A 21,008-nucleotide genomic window follows, 5' to 3' on the forward strand; every position below is an offset into this window, starting at 1 on the left:
TGTTGAACTGAAACCATCAAATAGCTCAGGTCTACACTGCCACTTTGTATGGCTAAGTCTAACTTAATTAGTTAATAAATGTATTGGGAGTACTTTAAAACCAAAATGTGGTCTAAATAATGATAGAAAATCAGTTTTTAAATATTTTTTTATTGATTTCAGAGAGGAAAGGAGAGGGAGGGAGGAGGGGAGAGAGAGAGAGAGACAGAGAGAGAGAGAGAGAGAGAAATATCAGTGATGAGAATCATTAATGAATCCCCTATTGGGGATCGAGCCTGCAACATGGGCCTGTGCCCTTGACTGGAATCGAACCGGGGACCCTTCAGTCCACAGGCCAATGCTCTATCCACGGAGCCAAACTGGAAAGGGCTTGATAGATTCATTTGAGAGAGAGACAGAGAGAGAGAGAGAGAGACAGAGAGAGAGAGAGGAATGGGGGTGGGGTGGAGAAAGAAAGAGGCATGTATCTGTTGTTCCACTTGATTTATGCATTCATTGGTTGATTCTTATGTGTGACCTGACTGGGGATCGAACCTGCAACCTTGGTGTATCGGGATGACACTCTAACCAACTGAGCTACCTAGCCAGAGTGAAACAATCAGTTTTTCATTCATAGAATGACGATATATGTTTTTCTATCTTTTTGAAATCTCTAAATCATTATTTTAAAACTTCTACTTAATTCTAAATGTTAAATTAAATGATTACCTTTAAGTCCGTTGGTTTTAGTTATGTCAACATGTCTTCACATGTATGTCAAGCTGCCTACCTATGTGTGTTTAAAACTACATTTTCACCATTCTTGGCACACAAATTCCAAGAAATACAGATGTCACTTATTTATCAAAAATTAAGATGGCATCTAAAAATAGGCTCTTTACATATCTCAAGTCAATTCTCTGTATAGTCAGTCTGTATTACATAACTGGCTTTACCATGCTATAATTTTTTTTTTCTCAAAAACCATTTTAGGGTGCAATAAAATGCTCATTTCTGCAATGACTAAAATGACACTTTTTAACTTTGTTACAACCTCTGCTGTAGTGAAGTTTGAAACATTATAGATATCTCTATTTTACTTTTCTACCTGCAGAATTTAGGTTAAAGAAGTTATTGTCTTCAAGTTTTAAGACTTAGTAGAAGAGAGAGATCAGTTTTTATTATTCTGTGTAGGCAAATTTTCCTTCTTTTGGGGATGAAGAATTCAGTTGGTTGCCCACCAATGTGCATATAATAAAATTCACAAAGAGGCAAGGCTTGACTTCTACCACAGAGTCAGGGAGACCTCATGTAGGAGCATGTTATCAAGGGCCATCTTATAGAGAAAGCAGTCTTCCCCTCCACAATCACTCTTGAGCTCTTACTTGAATATTACCTTAATGGAGGAACTAATGTTTATTTGTACCTCTTGGTAGGCTTTCCATACCTACATTTTTCTTAAAACAGCTTTAGTTGAAATAATCAATTGCCTAGAAAACTTGCTACTTCTGATTACAAAAAGCAAAAGAACATTAAATCAAAACAAATGAAATGATGTTTAAATATGCATTTTGTATCACTCACAAAAATCCATCTTTTTATTTATGTTAAAAGCAAAATTATGATCAGATTAATAAATTTGAGGGACTTAGAGGACTTTTGTTTTGGTAGAAATCTGCAGCGTTGGAAAAAAGGCAACATAAAAGTTATAGCTAAAAATGTGACCTAAAAGAACGGGATGACAGGATACGAGGTGTCCAAAGAACTGTCCACCGGGAATGGAAAGGGGCAAGCATTATGTGACAGTGAGCTGAGATTCCATCCAAAACGGTCTCTAACTCAGATCTATTGCTGAACATAATTTTGGAATTTTAGAACATGACATTTCAGGTAGGTGATAGTTATAACATGTTTTTCAGACGTGGTAATAAAAATTACTGAATTGCACGGCCTCATGTGTCAATGGACCTCAAGCTTTTAAGTTTAATATAGGGATGTATGACTAGCAAAGGATCTCTCCTCTTGGCAGTTCAGATTATTTCTAAGCATTAGACATGGTCATGGTGTAAATGAAAATTCATATTGATCATCACCTCTTAGATATAAATGGCTAAAGCTGAGAACTCAAGGAGATTTCTTATACTCTTAGGGAAAAGCCACAACTGCCACACTTTTTCTACAAACGTTCCTTTAACGTAAAACTCCAATGCTAAGAGAATAACTAGGCAGTGTAAGATTGTAAGTGCAGCCCTGACCGGTTTGGCTCAGTGGCTAGAGCGTCGGCCTGCAGACTGAGGGGTCCCAGGTTCGATTCCGGTCAGGGGCATGTACCTTGGTTGCGGGTGCATCCCCAGTGGGAGGTGTGCAGGAGGCAGCTCATTGATGTTTCTCTCTCATCGATGTTTCTGGCTCTCTAACCTTCTCCCTTCCTCTCTGTAAATAATGAATAAAATACATTAAAAAAAAAAAAGAATGTAAGTGCACTTGCAGGAGTCTTAAAAGTCTGATTGAGTAGTCTGAAGAAGATAACAACGGCCACAGATTGTTAAAGGATATTTTTTAAAAGTGAGGTTAATTTAGAATCAATATGTACCTGGATACATTTATTTTAAGTTGGTTAGAAGAAAACTAAAAAATGTTCTGTAATTAAATAGAAGTAATGGTTGCACTTGTAAATATTTTTAAACCTGTGAATATATAAAAGACCACCGATTTTTATACTTTAAAGGAGTGAATTTATGGTATGTGAATTATATTTTAATAAAGCTGTTTAATTTAGAAAAGATAGCACAGGAAGAGAGTAATCTATACTAATAAAAGCGTAATATGCTAATTAGACTGAATGACCTTCCGGACATCATTCCGGATGTCCTTCCAGATAAAGCTGTGCTGGCGGAAGCTGAGGCAGAGGTGGTTAGGGACCAACAGGCAGGCCGTAGAACAGTTAGGAGCGATCAGGCAGGCAGGCAGTGGGGTTAGGGGTGATCAGGCAGGTAGGCAGAGGGGTAAGGGCAATCAGGTAGGCAGGCAGAGTGGTTATGGGTGATCAGGCAGGCGAGCGGTTAGGAGCCTTCGGTCCCGGATTGCGAAAGGGTGCAGGCCGGGCTGAGGGCCCCCCCCCCCAATGCATGAATTTCATGCACCGGGCCTCTAGTAAAAAATAAAAGCAAAAAGTAATCATGTAGCAAAGCAAAAAATGGAACAAATTAATTAGTAAAAATTCTGGTTCTTTGAAGAAAACTAGCTTAATAGATACATATCTAATTTAAAGAATAACAAAAAGCTGCAAAGAGGAACTGATCAGACAAAAATAATGGATGAAATAAGAAAATATTTTTTAAAAATCACAGAAACTGCACACCCCACACTGGGAACCAATCCTGCAACCTGGTCATGCACCTGACGTGGAATCTAACTGTGACCTCCTGATTCATAGGTTGAGGCTCAACGACTGAGCCATGCCGGTCAGGCCAAAAGCATATACTTTTTTTTAAGGAGCAATGTATAAAAATGTTCACTAAACTTCATAAAGATAGCATAAAATAAATAAAATTGAAGATCATTATTACTTACAGATATCAAAACAAAAAATGTAAATGAAATATTATCAAACAGAATTCAGTTTCACATTAAGAAAATGCTCAGAAACAATGGTAAATTATTCCAGGATTACAAGAATGGTGCATATTTGAGCACACGGGAGCCTGTTTCTCATGGCGCAGGAGTGGGCCTCCCGCTGACACAGGGCGCTGTGCTACCTGGCCCCCCAAGCAGACTGGAGACCCTAATTCTTAGCATGAGAGGCAGCACTGAGCACCAGTGACTTGACTCTCAGTGCACTAATGGGGACTCTGTTTCTCATTGTGCCCGCACGGGATTCCTGATTCTCAGTGCATGCAGACTGAGTGCCTGTGATTCCAGTTCTTGGCACACATGCACACGGGGACTCTGATTCACAGCACAAGGCCACACCAAGCAACAGAGACTCCGATACTCGATTCTCGGCGTGTGCACATGGGGTTTCTGACTTGTGGTGTGCACTAGGGGACCCTGATTTTCAACGTACACGTGCAGGGCCTTTTTTTCAGTGTGGCGCAGGCGGAGTTTTTGATTCTAGGTGCACGCATGAGGCCACACTGAGAGCTAATGACTCTATTTCTTGGCATGCATGGCTCGCACCGACCCACGGCAGCCACACGTCTCAGTGTCGGACCTCTTCAGTGACACTCAGGTGGCGTGACGCTCTCACTGCACATGGCTCAGGCCCCTGCAACTCGACATTTGGACCATCTGATGATAGTTAGAATGGGGAGACAACAATTCCTAGAGGAAAGCAAAAGAGGAATTGCTGAGAAAAGAAATAAGTGAAATTGAGGAATGCAATATGACAGAAAATAATTCCGTGTAATGGTCATACAGTTCATAAACCGAAAATTAACAACCTATGCAAAAATCAAGAGAAATCAAAAGTGATATAGCTACAATCAAAAACACTATGGAATATTTCAAAAGTAGAGTTGAAGAAGCGGAGGACCGACTTAGTGAGTTAGAAGATAAGGTAGAAAAACAAGCCAAGTCTGAACACCAACTGGAGAAAAAATTTAAAAAGCAGGAGGAGAGCCTAAGGGAACTTTGGGACAACACAAAATGAAGTAATATACGTATAATAGGGGTGCCAGAAGGACAAGAAGAACAAAAGGGATTAGAGAATCTATTTGACGAAATGACAGAAAACTTTCCTGTTATGAGGAATAAAAAAGTCGCACAAATACAGAGTCCCAAGCAAGATTAATCCCAAAAGACCCACACCAAGATATTTCATAATTACAATGGCAAATGTTAATGACTAAGAGAGAATCTTAAAGGCTGCAAGAGAGAGACAGAGTTACCTAATTTTATTTATTTATTAAGGTATTACATATGTGTCAGGGTGTTAATTTTCATGTACGACATATGGACCTTAAATCTGAATTCTATTAAATCGAGGCCCACAAAATTGAGGCTTTACTGCATTAGAAATGTATGCATTACACTTATATGTGTGTATATGTATTCATACACACATACACTTACTTATTGAGGAAATAGATCCATTCTCAGTAAAAGTAAGATTACTTATTAACTCTACTAATATTTAACATTTATATTGACAAATGAATTTAGAGAAGAGAGAAGTAATCAGAAGCCCATGAATTGGAAAAGACGTAAAACTCTTTGCAGATGATATACTAATATACTTTGAAAACTGTAGAGAATTCATATTAAAACTCTTTCAGACAACAAACTAATTCAGTAACATAGAAGGATATAAAAATCAATCATCATAACAAGCAATAACTGGGTAGAAGACTTGTTGGGAAACCCAATTTATAGTAGTAACTGAGAAAGATAATATACTTAAAAAAATAAGTGTCACAATAAATGTACAAACCAATAAGAGGAAAACTTTAAAACATCCCTGAAAGACACAAAAGTGTAAGAGATTTATTTTTTTTATTTTTATTTTTTGGTCAATCCTCACCTGAGGATATTTTTTCCATTGATTTTTAGGGAGGTTGGAAGGAAGGGTGAGGGGAGAGCGAGATAGAGAGGAAGGGAGAGTGTGAAGGTTAACGAGAGAAAAAGAAACATTGATGTGAAAAACACAAATCGATTGATTGCCTCCCACATGTGCTCCAACTGGAGTCAGGGATTGAATGTACATCCCAAGAATATGCCTTTGACTGGAATTGAACCTGCTACCCTTCAGTCCGTGCTCTGATGTTCTAACCAATTAGCAACACCAGTCAGGACAGTTATGCTCAATATTTTTAAAAATATATATTTATTGATTTTTTTACAGAGAGGAAGAGAGAGAGAGAGTTAGAAACATCGATGAGAGAGAAACATCGATCAACTGCCTCCTGCACACCTCCTACTGGGGATATGCTGGCAACCAAGGTACATGCCCTTGACTGGAATTGAACCTGGGGCCTTTCAGTCCAAAGGCCGACGCTCTATCCACTGAGCCAAACCAGTTAGGGCTATGCTCAATATTATAAAGATTTTAATATTCCTATTGAATGCCATCTGAAAGAAATGCCACGTTGTTTTTTCAACTAGAAAAGTTTATACTAATGTGCATGTGGAAAAACAAAACATGTGAAAATAGCTGGGAAAACTGGAAAAAAAAGAGCAGCTTTGAGAGTTCAGTAGCCTGACAGACATGAATATACTCTGTAGCCTCCATAATCTATATGTATAAAAGCATAGGTGATCAAATGACCAGTCATGTTGACATGCACTGACCACCAGGGGGCAGACTCTCAATGCAGGAGCTGCCCCCTGGTGATCATTGTGCTCCCACAGTGGGTGCGCCACTCAGCTGACTGATCCATTCTGGTGGCCCACCAGTCGGGCGGCAGCTACTCCCTCCCTCAGTAGTCCTACAGGTACAATCTCCAGAGAACGGGCACCGAGGGACCAGTGCTGTCAGCATGATCCCGACAGCTCCATCGGTCTCCTGGAAGTTGGCCTTGGGCACTGCAGCCCCTCAGGCACTGCCCTCCCACCCCCCAAGATGGGTGCCAGACGCAGGGCTCATGGCTGGCTTGCACTGCTGTAGCAGCGTGAGACTCTCCCAATCGACTGACTGGGATAGAAATGCCAAGTTGTTTTTTCAACTAGAAAAGTTTATACTAATGTGCATGTGGAAAAACAAAACATGTGAAAATAGCTAGGAAAACTGGAAAAAAAAGAGCAGCTTTGAGAGTTCAGTAGCCTGACAGACATGAATATACTCTGTAGCCTCCATAATCTATATATATAAAAGCCTAGGTGATCAAATGGCCAGTCATGTTGACATGCACTGACCACCAGGGGGCAGACTCTCAATGCAGGAGCTGCCCCCTGGTGATCATTGTGCTCCCACAGTGGGTGCGCCACTCAGCTGGAAGTGTGCATGAGCCTGTGGCAGGTGCAGCAGGGCTGGGATGAGTGGAAGCGGCAGGCAGGAGCAGCAGGTAGTGTTGGACTGCGGGTTTCAGCCCGATCCCCGAGGGACCCCACCCGTGCACGAATTCGTGCACTGGGCCTCTAGTCCTATCTAATAAAACAGTAATGTGCAAATTGATCATCACTTTAACACAAAATGGCCACCCCCATGTGGTCAAAGGTGGCCGCCCCCATGTGAACACAAGATGGCTACCACAAGATGGCTGGCAGGGGAGGCTGTTGTGGGCAATCAGGCCATCAGGGAAGGGCAGTTGGGAGGGACCAGGCCTGTAAGGGAGGGCAGTTGGGGGCGATCAGGCCTGCAGGGGAGGGCAGTTGGGGGTGGCCAGGCCTGCAGGGGAGGGAAGTTAGGGGTGACCAGGCCTGCAGGGGTGGGCAGTTGTGGGTGACCAGACCTGCAGGGGAGGGCAGTTGGGGGTGACCAGTCCTGCAGGTGAGGGCAGTTGGGAGCAACCAGGCCTTCAGGGGAGGGCAGTTGGGGCGACCAGGCCTGCAGGGGAGGGCAGTTTGAGGTGACCAGGCTGGCATGAGAGGGCAGTTAGGGGTCACTGGGCCAACAAGGGAGGGCAGTTAGGGGCAATTGGGTAGCAGGGGAGCAGTTAGGTGTTGATCAGGCTGGCAGTGGAGTGGTTAGGGGATGATCAGGCTGGCAGGCAGAAGCAGTTAGGGGCAGTCAGGTAGGCAGGCAGGCAAGCTGTTGGGAGCCAGCAGTCCTGGATTGTGAGAGGGTTGTCAGACTGCCCGTTTAGTCCTGATCCTGTGGGATTGGGCTTAAACAGGCAGTCGGACATTCCTTGAGAGGTCCCAGATTGGAGAGGGTGCAGGCTGGGCTGAGGGACACTCAACCCCTGCACGAATTTCGTGCACCAGGCCAATAGCAGTAATATAACAGGCTTTTTAACTAGAGGCCCAGTACACGAATTCATATGTGGGTGGGGTCCAGTCGGTCCACACTGATGGGGGCCATTAGGGGCGGGCTAGCTGGGGCAGGGCATGGGGTCGGCCAGGGCGAGGGTCCTTGGGCTGTTTGCTGGCAGGCCTGCCCCAATCAGGGTCAGGGTTTCCGCTGGGGGTCAGGGCCGGCTGGAGCAAGGGGCTGTGGGCAGTTAGCTATCCTGCCCCACCCCTGATCGAGGTGGGGTTCCGTTGGGGGGCAGGGCCAGTTGGGGCAAGGAGCCACAGGCATTCCAGTCATTCCACTGTTCGGTTTATTTGCATATTACCCTTTTATTATACTAGTGGCCCGTCGCAGGTAATTTGTGCACGGGGGTGTTCCCTGAGCTCAGCCTGCACCCTCTCTAATCGGGGACTCCTTGGGATATGTGCAACCATTGGACATCCCTCTTGCAATCTGGAACCATTGACTCCTAACCTCTCATCTGTCTGCCTGCCTGATCGCCTCTAACTGCCTCTGCCTTCCTGCCTGATTGCCCCTAACACCTCTGCCTGCCTGCCTGATCACCCCTAGCTCCCCTTTCTTGCTGGCCTGATCTCGCCCCAACTGCCTCTGCCTGCCTGATTATCCCTAACTGCCCTCCCTTGCCGGCCTGAGCTCGCCCCCAACTGCCCTCTCCTGCCAACCTGATCTCGCCCCCAATGGCTCTCCCCTGCCGGCCTGATTGCCCCTAACTGCCCTCCCCTGCTGTCCTAATCTCACCCCCAACTGCCCTCCCCTGCCAGCCTGATCTCGCCCCCAACTGCCCTCCCCTGCCAGCCTTATCGCCCCTAACAGTTTCTGCCTTGGCCCCCACCACCATGGCTTTGTCCGGAAGGAAGTTGGATGTCTGGAAGATGGTTGGTCGACCTGGTCTAATTAGCATATTATACTTTTAGTGGTATTGATAGATTATATAGGATAGGATTGCTTAAATGGGGTGGCAGGAGAAGCCTTTTTCATCAGGAGGAGATGCTCTTGGCAGACAAAAATACATAATCCCTAAATCTGGACTTATAGCCAGCCATATGCACTATACTGCCAAACCGGTCATTAAAAAATTGAACCGCTTTCTTACACCTTACACCAAACAGCTGTTGCCCTTAAAACCCCTCTTCAGCCCCCACCTTAGGTTCTGCCTTCCCAGTTCACCCAGATTAGGTTCTGATTGGTCGGTTTCTATGCCAGTCAGCGTCAAAAGCTCTGCCTCCTAGGCAGCCATTGGCTCTTCGCACTTCACACAGATTTGGTTCTGATTGGTTGGTTTCTATGCCATTCAGTATCAAAAGCTCCACCTCCTAGGCAGCCATTGGCTCCTCACAGTTCACCCTGATTTGGTTCTGATTGGTCGGTTTCTATGCAAGTCAGCGTTTCTAGGCCTATCAATGGGCCTGATCAGAGAGGCGGGCTCATCAGCTGGCCACGCCTGGAGCGAAAGAGAGAGGCAAGTGCTGATCAATAGCTGCCATGGAGGCTATGGATCAGACCCTGCTTCTCTCTCCCCAGGCGTCTCTCCGGGCCTGATTTGCAGCCCTCGGCAGTCATTGCTGAGTTCAGGTTGGTCGAGCCTCCTGTCGTTTTGGATGTTATGGATCCTGGGTTTTTATATAGTAGGATATGATGATACTGGTACATGAATAAACAGACCAGTAGGAAAGAATAGAAAGTCCTGAAATTGAACCAAGTATATATGGACTTTTAGAATATGATAAAAATGACATTTCAAGTAATTGGAGTATACATGGATTTGTTTTGACAACTTGTTAAACATTTGGAAAATGATACAATTGCATCTATTTGTTAAAAAGCCTGTCTAAATAGATGCATTGCACATATACTCATTTTAAAAATTCTTTTGGAATTCAACAGTTTTTTGCAGAAAAATAAATCCCATTTTTTCTAATCTAGTATGAAATAGGGTGAAAACATTTTTAAGGACTTATGATATATATATATATGTCTATATCTATATCTATATCTATATCTATATCTATATCTATATCTATATCTATATCTATATCTATATCTATATATACTAGAGGCCCAGTGCATGAAATTCGTGCATGGGGGAGGGGTGTCCCTCAGCCTAGCCTGCACCCTCTCCAATCTGCGACCCCTCAAAGGATGTCCGACTGCCCGTTTAGGCTCAATCCCGGGCCTAAACGGGTAGTCTGACATACCTCTCACAATCCAGGACTGCAGGCTTCCAATGGCTCGCCTGCCTGTCTGCCTGATTGCCCCTAACTGCTTCTGCCTGCCAGCCTGATCACCCCCTAACCACTCCCCTGCCAGCCTGATCGACACCTAACTGTTCCCTGGCCAGCCTGATTGCCCCTAACTGCCCTCACCGGCCAGTCTGGTCACCCCTAACTGTCCTCCCCTGCATGCCTGGTCCCTCCCCCCCCCCAACTGCCCTCCTCTTCAGGCCTAGTTACCCCCAACTGCCCTCCTCTGCTGGCCTGTTCTCCCCCAACTGCCCTCTTCTTCTGGCCCAGTCACCCCTAACTGCTCTCCCTGCTGGCCTGATTGCCCACAACTGCCCTCCCCTTTAGGCCTGGGTCCCCCCTCAACTATCCTCTCCTGCAGGCCTGGCCCCTCCCCCCATCTGCCCTCCCCTGTGTCAGGGCCAGCCTGACAGGTTGAACTGGGCTGAGGTAGGGAGGTGGGAATTGAGAAAAGAAAGAAAGACAGGACAGCGGGGTCGGGAGGTCTGCGAGCCCTCGAGAGACTGCAGCAGCTTTATTAACCGCGCAATGCCTTTTATACACAAACACTGAATAGGAGGTCTGTGAAGAGGAATGTATTCTTTGTTCCTCTTAATCTCTAAGGGAGAGACAGAGCAGAAGGACAAATTCTCGGTACAGCAAATCTCAGTAAATAGTTACAGACTTCTTGGCAAGCCATGAAAGGTTGCTCTCGTTCTACTGATAACCGCCATCCAAACAAGCCTGGGAAAACAGTGTGGGTAGGGGGCCAAGCCTTGCTAGCCCCTTCAGGTGCAAGGACCGTGTCAGCTTACACCCGGTCTCCAACACCCCTGCAGGCCTGGTCCCCCCCCAACTGCCCTCCCTGGTGGCCTGATCACCCACAACTGCCCTCCCCTGCAGGCCTGGTCCCCCCATACTGCCCTCCCCTGCAGGCCTGGTCTCCCCCAACTGCCCTCCGCTGCAGGCCTGGTCCCCCCCCAACTGCCCTCCCCTGCAGGTCTGGGTACCCCCCAACTGCCCTCCCTTGTTGGCCTGGTCTCCCCCAACTGCCTTCCTCTGCCGGCCTGGTCACCCCCAAGTGCCTTCCTCTGCTGGCCTGGTCTTCGCCAACTGCCCTTCTCTGCCGGCCTGGTCACCCCTAACTGCCCTCTCTGCTTGCCTCATCGCCCAGAACTGCCCTACCCTGCAGGCCTGCTCCCCCAAATTCCCTCCCCTGTGCAGGCCTGGTCCCCCCTGCAACTGCCCTCCCCTGCAGGCCTGGGTCCTCCCCAACTGCCCTTTCTTGTTGGCCTGGTCTCCATCAACTTCCCTCCTCTGCTGGCCTGGTCACCCCCAACTGCCCTCCTCTGCTGGCCTGGTCACCCCTAACTCCCCACAACTGCCCTCCCCTGCAGGCAATCTTGTGGCGGCCATCTTGTGTCCACATGGAGCAGCCATCTTTGACCACATGGGGGCGGCCATCTTGTGTCTTGGAGTGATGGTCAATTAGCATATTACTCTTTTATTAGATAGGATATATAATTTTTAATTAAGTTTTTTGTGTGACAATGGTTACTGAAGTTACTTGATTTCAGTGTACAATTCTACAATGCATTGTCTGTATATTGCATTGTGTTTATCACGCAGAGTTAAATCTCCTTCAGTCACCATATATTTGACCCCCATTTTCCCCCTACTAATCCCCACTCTCCTTCCCTTTGGTAACTACTATATTGTTGTCTGAGTCTGAGTTTGTTTGTTTTATTTGTTCATCTGTTATTTTCAGTTTTATATCCCACGTATGTGTGAAATTATATGGTTCTTGACTTTTTTTCTGACTTATTTTGCTTAGCATGATATTCTCAGGATCCATCCATGTTGTCACAAATGGCAGTACTTCATCTTTTCTTATGGTTGAGTAGTATTTCACTATATATCATTTAAATCATCTTTTATTTAGTGTTTCATAATTTATCTTGAGTATAAAGTGCATTTATCTTTGTCAACTAAAATATTTTTCTGTTTTCTAATTTTAATAAGTGAATAAATGTTTAATTTTTATATTTTCTTATTATTGATTATTGGTTCCTCTTTTTATGTATTTATTTCTGAATTAACTTGTGATGTTGTTTAAGTGATTGCATATTGAAGATTCCAGATGAGGTAAAATGTCTTTTTCCTTTTGAAATATAATACTCTAATTTGAATCACAGTTTTAACATAGAATTTGAGATTCTCATATATGCTTGACTTTTGCTAGAAAGAAAATTATATAAATGAAGTATCCAAAGTAGTCACACAAGTACAATATCTAACCTTTAACTGGTTTTAGAATAATTTCTTGTTAACAGCATCCTACAGAGATAGATGACAAAGGATTATTTGAACCAACATGTTTTTAATCTTTCTTCCTACCTCTTTTTAAAAAATCATTTTCACATAACCTTTTCCCCTATCTTTTTCCCCTCTCTAATAGTTTTTTTTGTACTTTTCAGTCTTCTCATTTTAACTACTAGCTGTTCCTCCTTGATTTATTTGCTGAAATATCTGTTGACTATCCTGAGTTCTTTTTCATCTTCTTCACCTTGTAAATATATTTATTATTGTACAGATCATATGATATTTTAATTATTTGTTTACATGTCTATTTCCCATTAGGTTGTGAACTCAGGATAAGAACTGTCTTAGTTATTTTTTTATGCTGATGTAATAAAACTCAGTTATGCTGATGTAATAATAGTAACTATTTAATGGGTTAATGATTAAAAATTTCAAACACTTAATGATTATAATATGGAACATATTATGAACTATAACAGATATGAGAATTTAATTTCGTAATATTTATGTCAGATATTCCTTAATCTTTTAAAGTTTTCTCGTTAGGAAAATACACTTGTTTGTAAAAACTATGTATAAACTTTCTCTTTTTATTTTAGGAAAAACTAATAAAATATGCAACAGATAGTGAGACAGTGGAGCCTGTTATCTCACAGCTGGTGACAGTGCTTTTGAAAGGTTGCCAAGATGCAAACTCTCAAGCTCGGCTGCTCTGTGGGGAATGTTTAGGGGAGTTGGGGGCAATAGATCCAGGTCGACTGGATTTTTCAACAACGGAAACCCAAGGAAAAGATTTTACATTTGTGGTAAGTAATGGTAATTTGGAATGATAAGAAGAGTTCTCTGCCCTATTGGGTTTCTATGTTCCACTTACAAAGAACTATTCGGTTTATTCTTAGCGAACTTGATCTAGACTAGGCAATTTAGGTAACTTCTGACTTTATTAAAAATAAAGTTTGAGCCCAGTTTAGTGTGCTGTGTTCTTTTAAATAAGCTTCCTAATTTATTTTTGACAAATACTTAAAACTTAACACCTTGCTGACTGGTCATAAGATAATTTGTGTCTGCACTTACATTAATTTAAGTAATTTTAAAACTGTACATTGCTTTCAGACCTTAAAATTTCTTAAATTAATCTAAGTGCAGACACAAGTTATATTGTGACTGGTCATCAATATAACCAGTAACAATAAGGTGTTAATTACCTAAATATTACTATTTATACACTATTGCTGAGTGTTTCCATGGGAAACTAATTTCCCAGAGTGTTCTAAGAGTGTATGTATAAAAAGGTTTCTGTGGTCAAATGAATGCAAAATCCTATAAAATGAAATTAAACTGAACTTTTAACATATTGGTACACATTATTTTTTGGAGCTTCTCCAGGAAATGACATATTTACAACTTTCTAAGGGTTAAAAAGACAAAACCCACAAATAGTTGGAGTTATATAAAAGTTGAATGATTCTAATCCTATATAATAAAGAGGTAATATACAAATGGTTGTTATGCCGTGACGCATAAGGACCGATCACCAGGAGGGCAGGGCAGCGAGCTACAAGCCACTGAGAGCTACAAGAGGGCGGGGCAGTGAGCTGTGAGCCTGGGAGAGCTGTGGTGGCTGTGGGCAGGCGCACAGCTGAGGCAAGCAGCAGTGAGCTACTCGCACACATGCAGGGCCACTAGTCTATCACATAAATAGCCTTAAAAGCCTTAGATTTAACGTCACTACAGATTATATTTTAGCCTTACTACCAAACTTAGTTTAACCTTACTATTCTTTCCTTTTCTAAGATAAATTCACCATGGAAGATATAATACAGTTTAGAAAAATTTATGCAAATTATCCTTGATTTTTTTCTTGTTTTTATTGAGACTGGAGTAGAAGATTCGAGTTTTGCCTATGGATTATTGATGGAACTGACAAGAGCTTACCTTGCATATGCAGATAATAGTCGAGCTCAAGATTCTGCTGCGTATGCCATTCAAGTAAGAGTGCATGTAGTCATTACTGACTTTATGTTACTGGTTTTTAGTAAGAAATTTTTAATTCTGTACTTTGGAAACTCTTATTTTTTAACTCTTATTTTTGTTATTAAAATAATACAAGTTCATAAGAAAAAGTTCAGAGTACAGAAGTATACACACTCAACAGATTATTATAAGTATTTTGAAAAATTATCTCTATATATAAATATGTATATTTTCTCCACCAAAGGAGATCATATTACTTATATTCTGTAACTTTATTTTCCTTTGTGTTTAACAGTCTGTCTTGGATAATTTCCATATCAGTACAATTCATTTTTTTTCAGTGACTTAGTATTCATTATGAATATACGTTTATTTAAGAAATTTATTTAACACATTTAGATTACATTTAATGTTTTGCTTTTACAAAAAATGATTGAGAGAACATACTTATATTTTTGAGCACTTTGAGTAAATATGTTAATAATATAAATACCCAGAAATTAAAATGTCTCAGAGCAAGTACAGAGCTTTATTAAAATAAAATTTTACCAGTTTCTATTCCCTTGACAAATGTTTTTTATCAAAATTTAAAATTTTTACCAGTGTGACAGTTGAAAAATGGTACCGTTTTATTTTAATTTTCATTTAATTAGGAGAGAGGTATAACATCCTTTATATATTTATTGCTTTTTAATGAATTTTCTCTCTTTTCCCATTTTTCTCTTGGTAATTGGTCTATTTTTTATTGATATGTAAGACCTATTTGGATATAATGTAAATTAACCCTTTGTCTACCATACATGTAATAAATATTTGATGTCGCTTTTTTTTTTCATGGTATATATATTTTTTCAATTAGAAGGTTTTTTTGTTTTGTTAGATATGCAGGTCTAGCATTCATGGTGAGAGGTCTCCATTACATATAAGTATTTGGAGCTTTATTATTATAGATATGGTACTTAAAACTATGATTCTGGATGAGATGATCAAGAGAGGGAATATAGATAGACAGGTTCTAGTAATTGAGATCTGGAGAATGAGAGGTCAGTGGGAAGAAGAGGGAACAATTAAAACTGAGAAGGAATTGCCAATAAAGTAGAATAACGTAGTACTTTGGAAGACAAGGAAGTGTTTCAAGAAGTATGGAGTGATTCACTGTATGAAATGCTGATTACAGGATTGACAATTGACTTGGCTATTGTAACATAAAGGTCATTGATGACCTTGATTAGAGCAGTTTCAGTGGAGTATAGAAAGCCTTGTTAGAGTATTTTTAAGAACATATGGGAAGAGGGGAATTATAGAAATTACAGAAACTCTTGAGTTTAGAAGAATGAGAATGGCTGGAGAGGAAATATGAGTAAAGGTGGGGGAAATAACAGTATGTTTATTTGTTGCTTGGGAACAGTTTAGCAGAGGGGAGTAAAGTGATGTAGGAGATAATGTAATGCTATTTTAAGTAGGTAAAGAGATATGGAATGTAGCATAGAAGTAAAAGGGATAAGTAACCTTAATTAACAACAAAAACAATCCTTCTGTAGTAACAAGAGAAAAAGAGCATGTGGGCACTGATACTGATATTGCCAAGTTGGGTAGATAAGAAGATAGAAGTTGTAGAGGTCTCTGCTGATTGCTTCTGTTTTCTCAATGAAATATGAGGCAAGGTCTGCAATTGTAAGTATACTAGCATTTTTCAGTGTAAATGGTCCTGAAACCAGAAAGTCAGGGAATTAGTAAGTCTGTCAACTTTGCCAAACATAAGAGAAAGTTGGCTTCAAATAAAATTTTTATAACACTTTAAAGTTAAATGAAAGTGAGTTTTGGATGTGTCTATATTTGGACTTTTCACATATTTCCTTTAATTTAAAAATACTAAATATAATTATTAAGTATGTTTTGCTATATAATGCTTATATTTTTAAGTATTAGGAAAAAGCTATGCATATGGTCATTTTTAATGGAGTTGGAAAGAAAGAGTAATATATGATGGAAGATACAAAACACTAACATATTTGTCTTATTTTGAAGATTGAGATTAGAGACAAAGATTTTTTCTTCATGTATAAAATCCCATTGATTTTATTTTCAGGAAGATAAAATATAATCATTTAATTCCTGGGCTTGAATAGTAAATTGGTCTTTAACATTTGCATCTTATTTTCCAAATTTTAAGCTCAATATTTTATATCTAGACTATGAGATATCTTGAATTTTTGAATTATTGTGGATTATTAGTTGCTTTCATTAGAATTCAAAAATGGTGGTAGAATTAAAAATAAATAAATATATAACAAGCAAAATTTTTTTAAATGGTTAAATTCTAAGAATTATACTTTTGCAAATATAGGAAATTTCAATTTTTTTCTTCCAAATACCTCTCAATCTTATATTTTAATACATATTATATATAAAACACAAACTGCATGTACAAGTACTGTCACAGCTTTGTGACCTTGAGTAAGTCATCTAAATGGTTCTAAGCATTGAAATAAATGTCCTAAACAGGTTCATAACCCCATTTTATAATTTTGTGTATCTTTCTGTGTATATTTATAACTATCGTATGTGGAATATTGATGAATCTAAAGGTTTACCTGCTTTACTGGGGATTTAAAAATGTAAAATATGCATTTGTAGGAGTTACTTTCGATTTATGACTGTAGAGAGATGCCGACCGACAGCCCAGGTCACCAATTGTGGAGGAAATTTCCTGAGCATGTTCGGGAAATATTGGAACCTCATCTAAATACTAGGTTTGTGGATTCATTAAAACTGTTTTCATAACATTGTTTTTAACTGCATAAAGTTAATTTTATTTTTGATATATTATTTTAGCATTCAAAGTTTTTTTAATATGTTTTAGTATGTGTTTTCCACTGTGATATATGTTTATTTATAATTTTGTTAAAATGAAAGTACAGTTTGCCCATTAGTTAAATTCTGTAATTTTAAATATTTAGTCATGCTTATTGAAGTTAAAAGGATTGACTTTTTAAAAATTCAGCTAACATAGTATTTTGGAAGAATCTACTTTAAATTAAATATGAGTTGAAGCTTTTGCAAGGTGTAATTAATACAGAAATTTAAGAGTTTAAAGGTAATCTCAATTAGAGATAACATATTTTCAATCCTAGCCAGTTTCTCCTCATGAAGACATTTTCTACCTCTACTTTTTTTAAAGCTATAATAAAAATTATACTTATTTGTATAGTTTATTATATGTATACCCATAATAAGCATTACTATCTTCATCTTAGTTTTGCTAACAAGAATAACTTTTAGCAGAGGTGATCTATTTTAAATAGCTTAAATTTCCTTACGTTTTTCTATTATTAATTTGAAATGTACCTCAACATTTATTTTCAAAGCAAAGAAACACCTATCTATTTAGATACATTTCATGATAAGCACAAATGAGGAAATCTGAGAGTTATAATCTTAAAATTCTCTTATAAAGGGAACAGTCTGGCTCTAGCCAGTTTGGCTCAGTGGATAGAGCGCCGGCCTGCAGACTGAAGGGTCCCGGGTTCGATTCCAGTCAAGGGCACATACTTCAGTTGCAGGCTTGATCCTGGTCGGGGTGCATGCAAGAGGCAATCAGTTGATGTGTTTCTCTCACATCGATGTTTCCCTCTCTCTATCTCTTCCCCTACCTTCCACTCTCTAAAAATTCAATGGACAGACTGTTGAACCTCAGAGGGAAGACAGGGGAGGGTGGGTGGGAAGTGATCAACCAATGTACTTGTATGTATATATGCATAAACTGTGACACAGACTATGGGGTGGTCAGGGCCTGGGGGTGGGGACAGGAGCTGGGAGAGGTTAATGGGGAAAAAAGGGGACCTATGTAATACTTTCCAAAAAAAAAGATTAAATAAATAAAATAATAAAAAAATCAATGGAAAAATATCCTTGGGTGAGGAATAACAAATAAACAAACAAGGAACAGTCTGAGCATATTTTTAAAAACCAATTTATGAGCCTGGTCAGCATGGCTCAGTGGCTGTGTTGACCTATGAAACAGGAGGTCAAAGTTCCGATTCCCAGTCAGGGCACATGCCCAGATTGAGTGCTCAATCCCCTGTGTGGGGTGTGTTGGAGGCAGCTGATCAATGATTCTCATCATTGCTGTTTCTATTTCTCTCCCCCTCTCTCTTCCTCTGAAATAAAAACCAATGTATGCAGTTGATTAGTGGAAGGTTTGTATAAACATAACATGAACACACTTAAAAAAGAGAAATAAAGACAACAACAAACTTATTCTAGGCCCCTCCAAAGAGACTTCTTCAAATATGAGTTTAAACAATGGGCTGGTAAAAATCAAAAAGAAGAAAAAGAATTTTTAGATGGAAAAGTTCAGAAAAAAAAGTACTAATCAATCATCAGATGTAATTTTTCCCCCTTGAAACATAGCAATTTTTTTATTGTTTTGCTTCCCATGATGATGCTGAGGCAGCTATGTCTGTTTTGTATTTTCAGGTCCTCTTTGTGCACTCTTAAAACTGATCCTTGAGCTGACATTAATTTTGCTTTTCTCTGAGCCTGTTCTCTGTAATTTCTTTTTAAAGTCTTTAGAGTCTTGGAAAAGCTGTGATTCAAACTTCCTTGATTCTGTACTTGGTTCGTTTTTGTCATTTTTATACCCTGATGAGTTTCAAGTATATCTTATTCAGTAAACACTTGGTGGGGATTTTGTTTCAAAGCTGAAGCATGACAACTGCTTTCTTTGTTTCATGTCTGTCTGACTTTTCCAATGAAGGAATAAATCACCACTATCACTGTCCTTAGACATGGAAGATGCCGGGGTTCTTGTTCTGGCATTAAGAAGGGTTCAGCAATCTGGAGAAAGGCTGTGTGTAACTTGAATAAGAGTCCAGAGATGAAAGATAATTTTGAAAGTCATTGGGGGTCAGAGGAGCCTAGCTAAAGAAACTAAGTCCTCCTTGTCTCAGGACCCCTTGCTTTTTATTAACACAAATTGTCCTAAGGCAAGGTGAAGATATACACTTCAAAGGGTAGGGTTTCTGTACAGAAGCGTTGTCAGATTGGGGAATAGCTTACGGCTGTTCAGGTGTTTGACCAGTAGGAGGCAATAACATGTAGATTAAGATGCCCTGAGCTGTCTGGCAGCAAACAATCATCCTTTTCAGGTTTGGGGAAATGCCTTTCAGCCATTCCCAACAGGTAATAACATGTGTGACTCAGCCCTTGTTGAGTCCGCAAGTTCCACCAACCTTTTGTTGAAACTCTTGCAATTATGACGTGCTGCTGGAACTGGCTTCCGACAGGAAGACTGTAAAGCCTTTCTTCTATGCTGTCATCAGAATACTCCTTCTCTTCTTCATGTAATTCATCATCACTGTTACCACCAAGTGAGCTATCGGACTTTTTTTGTGTGGTTTGATAAAACATTTTCATTTTGGGGTCAGCAGGTGTCTTCTGGGATTCAGAGGGAACTACAGAATTCTTTAGTGGAGAATTTGGAATGTCCATTGTTTTGGGTCCATGTTCCATCATGGCTGTTTTTCCTTTTGTACTATTTATTGATTTCATTGCCAATATTTTAGCTTCTTTGTCGTTTTGCTCACTGATAATAGTTCCTTCATGCTGTAACTTAATAGCATCATCATTTGAATATGAAGTGTCCTTGGAATGAATTTTGTCTGAAGCATTTTTTGATGACTTAACTTCAGTATCATTTTGTCTTGGGTCTTTAAAGGTTTTGACACAAGCTTTTAGCACATCTATTTTTTCCTTCAGAAGAGGGTACATTGATAGTCTGGCAATTGCTCTTTCAGTCACATTAAAATCAGGCTTTTGCAATTTTTTTCAAAATTGATATCACCAAGAGCAGATTTAGTTACTATATTGGGTTTGTATTCCTTCATGCATGAATTTCTTCAAGCAATTGTTGATCTTATCTTTGGTTTTTTAAAAGTGCATCTTTAGCACTCTTCCTTGACTTCAGTCTGCCAACATGCCTGACAAGTTTTGGGGGTAGCCAAAACTCAGATTCTCTTTCCTTCTTTTCTCATCTTCACAACCTCATTATTGAGGTTCAGATTCCCCAGTTGAGACATGGTAAATTTGAGAAGAGGATCCGCTGCTGCTGGCATATGAATGCCTCTCCCTCTATTTTTACAAAAAGTATTTTCTTTTCAATTTTAGTAACTTTGTTAGGACTGATTGAAATAGATAAATTATTAATTATTTAGAAATTGTAATTTTAGGTAGTCTAGGCCACATGCTAGTTGGATATGTGACCTTGGATAAATTACTACTTTGAGTCTTAAAACCATGCCTTGTAGTAAAATCCTATCTAATAAAAGAGTAATATGCAAATTGACCATCACTACAACACAATATGGCTGCCCCCATGTGGTCAAAGATGGCTTCCCCCATGTGGACACAGATGGCCGGCAGGGGAGGGCAGTTGGGGGTGACCAGGCTGGCAGGGGAGGGCAGTTGGGGGCGACCAGGCCTGCAGGGGAGGGCAGTTAGTGGCGACCAGGCTGGAAGGGGAGGGCAGTTAGGGGTGACCAGGCCGGCAGGGGAGGGCAGTTAGGGGCAATCGGGTTGGCAGCAGAGCAGTTAGGCGTCGA

At 40.4% G+C, this 21,008-nt stretch overlaps 1 protein-coding gene and 1 pseudogene across 3 annotated transcripts in view; one reads left to right on the top strand and one right to left on the bottom strand.

Annotated features, from left to right (window-relative positions):
• The window catches only part of ATR (ATR checkpoint kinase), a 161,447-nt gene that overhangs the window by 72,702 nt on the left and 67,737 nt on the right, over positions 1-21,008 (top strand). For both annotated transcript variants that reach the window (XM_079777343.1, XM_079777344.1), the window contains exons 22-24: positions 13,032-13,238; positions 14,308-14,421; positions 17,044-17,159. In XM_079777343.1, the coding sequence (XP_079633469.1) occupies positions 13,032-13,238; positions 14,308-14,421; positions 17,044-17,159 (437 nt within the window). The remainder of the gene's footprint in view (positions 1-13,031; positions 13,239-14,307; positions 14,422-17,043; positions 17,160-21,008) is intronic.
• Positions 18,154-20,799, bottom strand: LOC307103409 (serum response factor-binding protein 1-like; annotated as a pseudogene). Its single transcript has one exon. The product of its transcript is annotated as a serum response factor-binding protein 1-like (transcript).

The sequence above is a fragment of the Cnephaeus nilssonii genome, assembly GCF_951640355.1.
Source record: "Cnephaeus nilssonii genome assembly, chromosome: 7".
NCBI lineage: Eukaryota > Metazoa > Chordata > Mammalia > Chiroptera > Vespertilionidae > Cnephaeus > Cnephaeus nilssonii.